The following is a 4,672-nucleotide window of genomic DNA, read 5'->3' as shown; positions in this document are numbered from 1 at the left end:
GTTTGAAACATGCAGTGCATATGTCGCTTTCTCTTTAACTGTATTTATTTTCCAAATAAAATATTTTTTTTAAAACCTTTGAGAAGTGAAGGATTTGAATTATATGATTTTCCGTAGAAAGAAATGATAATCTGAAGATGAAGATCGATTCACTTGTAATTTGTTTTCTATAGTTGATTGTAATTATGTGTTGATTATTAGGATATTTAAAGTTACAATGCAATATTTTTTATTACCAGTTGATTTCTTGTAATGTTATATGTGATAATTATGACATATTAAAAGTGTACGATTTTTATATAAATATAACATACAAAGATCAATTAACCAAGTAAGAATATCTACTGAATAAATAAAAATATCGCATGCGACACCTATTGCATATCATAGGTGTTTTATTTTCGCCACATCATATAATCCAAATATTAAGGGTCGGTTCAGCATGACTGTGTCTTAATAGGTATGTGTCTGAAATAGGGTCTTATGTGTCTGAAACTTATTATCCAAAATAAGATGGGGTATGGAATAAGTTGTGTCTGAAATAGAAATTAGTGACTTATATTATAATATTTGTTCGGCATCCAATGTCTTAAATTATCTTACAAAAATAATAATCATCCAAAAATACCCCTTTAATAACCTAATAATATAGAAACTAGGGGTGTTCATCGGTCCAAAACCGAACCGAACCGAACCAAACCTAACAAAACCGAAACCGAAAATACCTAATTTTTGGAACCGAAAACCGAACCGTATATGCTCGGTTCGGTTCGGGTTTGGTTCGGTTTTAATAGGTTCGGATTCGGTTTTGACCTAAAAAACCGAATATATAATTGGAAGACATTAACCTTTTGAAAAACGAAATATTAAAACAAAAGACTGAAACATAGTTCTTGTCTCCACAATCAATTCACCCAAAAAACTAAAACAAAACATGAAACAAATTAAAACATAGTTCTTGTCTTCAAATTCATCCCAACAATTCAAAAAATCACCGAATCTTCGTCATATTACCCAAAACCTGTAAAATACACAAGTAGTAAACATAATTAGAACAAATCAATATTACACAATCAATTGAACCAAACTAAACACATAAAACAAATAGTACAAATTCATACCTTCCTAGTTTAAATCAACTGAGTGCTTTTACATATATCATGAAGTCTTCAAAGATAACTTCTCCATATCTAGTAAAATACATGAAAACATTAGGTCATTGGTAGTTAATTGACCTAGAAACTTAACTGTCATATATATATAATTCATACCTTATGAAAGATGAATATAAAGAATACTTTTTAAACCAATCTATGCTTCAATAACTCAACTCCATACTTTCATGTAGAATATGAGAAAACATACATATAAACTATAAAGAATAAGTATTAACTAAATTAAGTATACATACCCTCTGAAATCTTCTCTGTCTCCCTATAATATTGAACTTCTTCCCATGCATCATCATCCTTGTCAAGAGATCTTATGTCTGCGAGGATCCAGTCTTGAGTGCAAAGAAGTGCTTGTACCATCTAGTCACCATAAGAAAGAAATTAAACAATATATTAGGGACATAAATTTTTAAAGAGTTAAGTAATTTTCGAAATAATTTAATTATACACTTAACCTTCCTCTTGTCTCTCTGTTTCCCTTCCCTTTATTATCAACTATCCAAGTGAATAGATACTAAAAGAATTTATCTTCATGTGCCATTAAATATAAACAAGCAAACTACCAAAGGCCACATGCCGCCAAACATAACCAAGAAACTCTAAATCCAAAATACTAGCTTTCAAAAATCAAATACTAATTCTAAGGTGAAGCTATATGATATTGGACTGAATCACGTATTAAACCAGAACAATTCAATCAAAAGCACAAAGCCACAAACCATAACAAGAAAAGAGAATGACAGCAACAGAAACCCTAATGACCTAATCCGTCAAAGGCCAATCCAACTTGTGACAGTGATATCTTCCAGAAACTGTACAATGATAAAACTCAGAACTATTTATTTCTTAATTATGTCAAGTTACCTAAAATAATTTGAATAGAAGATAGATAATAAAGGTATTAAAGTCAGGCAGTGAAAAGACTTTACCGTAGGGTCCAATTTGCTTCGAAATTTATCAACGGTACGTCCTCCTGCACTAAAGGCTGACTCAGATGGCACTGTACTGATAGGAATGGCAAACACATCATGGGCCATTCTAGCAAGAATTGGAAACCGATGCCCATCTTGTCTCCACCATGTCAAAACATCACACTCATAACATTCCTCTTCACCTAAGAATTTATCCAACTCACTTCCATATACTGAAGAAGTAGATTGACTCATCTTCATTGATCGATTCATGACTTCCTTATAAAAAGTATTAAGAGCACTTTTACCACCAATCAGCTCTGGTCTCGCTCTCAAATTACTAGATCCAGCATTAGAACTCGAACTCGAACTCGAACTCGAAGGAGCATAGATAAGTTTGTACTCGTCAAATATCTCAGCTGCAGTACCCTTTACTTGCAAAGCCAACTCGAAACCTCTCTTTTCACCATATATGCTTTCAACTGTAGATTTCAACATATTGAACTTACATGATGGGTCAAGTAACATCCCAATAAAAATGAACACATTCAGCTTTTCAATGCCATCCCAATACTTGTCACATTTCGTCTTCATTCTGAGAGCCATAGAAGAACATATTCCATCAACACTTTGAGCCTTTTCGTTCAATATTTTCACAATCCCTCCAATATATAAGTACACTTTGTTTATTAACACACAATCAGATCCAGACACAGAGTTCGTGAAGTCATAGAATTCTTTCAAAAAATCCACAATGACCTCAACCTTTGCCCACTCCTCTGCAGTAATATGACCTATAGAATTGCCATCATCATCTATTGGAGTATCTATCCGAGGGAAAACCTGCTTATACTTCAATGCAACATCTAGCATCACATAAGTATAATTCCATCTAGTAGGAACATCAGATACCAATGAACAATTACTATCAATTTTCAGCTTTAGAGCCTCCTCCTTAAACATCCTCAATCTCATAGGAGAACTCCTTACAAACTTGATTACATTTCTGACTTTATCAATGAAATCAATTTGTTCCTTTAGACCATCTTTCACAATAAGATTAGCAATGTGAGCACAACATCTTATATGCAGATTTTTCCCACTATTAATGCAATTACCATTTCCAATAAGCATCTCCTTCAACCTAGTACAAGCTATGTCATTAGCTTTTGCATTGTCCACGGTCAAAGTAAATATCTTATCACTTAAGTCCCAGGACCTTAGACAATCTTCAATATCTCTAGCAATCTCAACTCCCTTATGTCCACTAATTGTACAAAAATTAAGAATTCTCTTCTGCAAATTCCATTGATTATCAATAAAGTGAGCAGTCAAAGCCATATAATTCACATTCTGGATAGAAGTCCATGTATCAGTAGTCAAACAAATTCTTTGAGAGTTCTCCTTAAAGAATAATATCAATTTCTCTCGTTCATCAGCATACATCTTATAAGCATCACGGGTGATAGTAGAACGAGATGGCACTTTAAAGATAGGACAAGCAGATGCAAACAAGTCTCTAAACAGAAATTTTTGCACAAAAGAAAATGGCAACTCTTCCCCTATAATCAATTTGCATAATTTCCGTCTCACCTCATCTACATCTACAATAGTACTTTTCACCTTGCAATTCCCAAGCTCATCAACTTGTTCTAAATGAAGTGTAGTTTGAGTAGTACCTTTGCTTAGGTTGTCAGGATTCTCTTTGCAACTCTTCCAATGTTTACTTAGATTCGTAGTACCATTAGTTTTTGACTTTGCTGCATAGCTAGTATCACAAAATATGCATATTCCCCTCTCTGTATTTCCGGCATCATCCTTAATCTCCTTAAAGTATTTCCAAAAGGCTGCCCTCTTTGGTATCTTCTTTGTCTTACTCTTAGAGTTTGAAGTAGCCATCTCTACCTCCTCCTCTACATCATCAGATGCAGGAGGATCCTCTAGATCAATATCCTCTTCATCATCATAGTCGGCATCATTAAAAGCAATGTCTGGTGAATTTTCAGATGCATGTGATCTTAACAACACTTGAGACTCTTGTTGCGTGCTATGCAAGGGATTTGAGATCGCCCTTAAGCGCTTTCTTTTGGATTGAGAACTCGACATCTGCAATTAGAGCATACAAAACAGCAAAAGAAATAAGCTTCTGTATTAAAACTTAAAAGTATCAAATTCTCAAAACAGTAAGAAGCATTCTATTATATTATTCTATTAGATCATCCTAGTCTACTACAAAGTAGAAGAAACCCAATAACAAGTCAACTGACAAACTACAAACCTCAGGTGGTGACAGCCGACAAATTTGGCGGCGACGACGCAAGGAAGATGGAGTACAAACTAGGACGAACGTGGACGATCGAAGGACGTCTGTGCAGGGCTGGACTGGTGGACTTTTAGGGCTGCGACTGCGAAGTATAGTGTTGTGTTGCGTACGTGAAGGAGACAAGGAGGAATGGAGGATTAATTTTTTGAAACAAAGGAGACAAGGCTCAAAGTACTGGTGGACTATTAGTTTAGGGTTTAGAAAGTATAAGGGTGCCGTGGGTGGGTGTGGGCCGTGTTGCCATGTGGGGCTTTGGGCCACTACTA

At 34.7% G+C, this 4,672-nt stretch overlaps 1 protein-coding gene across 1 annotated transcript; it reads right to left on the bottom strand.

The window, feature by feature from the left end:
* Positions 1-319: 319 nt before the first annotated feature.
* Positions 320-4,488, bottom strand: LOC141250883 (uncharacterized; the record flags this gene model as incomplete). Its single annotated transcript, XM_073670140.1, has 9 exons — positions 320-341; positions 752-813; positions 915-922; positions 1,015-1,021; positions 1,154-1,190; positions 1,272-1,311; positions 1,412-1,532; positions 2,102-4,189; positions 4,362-4,488. Coding segments are annotated over 9 exons (2,512 nt in total), but the record flags the coding sequence as incomplete, so codon positions are not given.
* Positions 4,489-4,672: the final 184 nt, after the last annotated feature.

Source organism: Phyllobates terribilis, unplaced genomic scaffold (assembly GCF_046119375.1).
Source record: "Phyllobates terribilis strain yellow unplaced genomic scaffold, ASM4611937v1 Scaffold_6296__1_contigs__length_45492, whole genome shotgun sequence".
Lineage (NCBI taxonomy): Eukaryota > Metazoa > Chordata > Amphibia > Anura > Dendrobatidae > Phyllobates > Phyllobates terribilis.
Note: the sequence above shows the minus strand (reverse complement) of the source record. Positions and strands in the feature narration are given on the sequence as shown.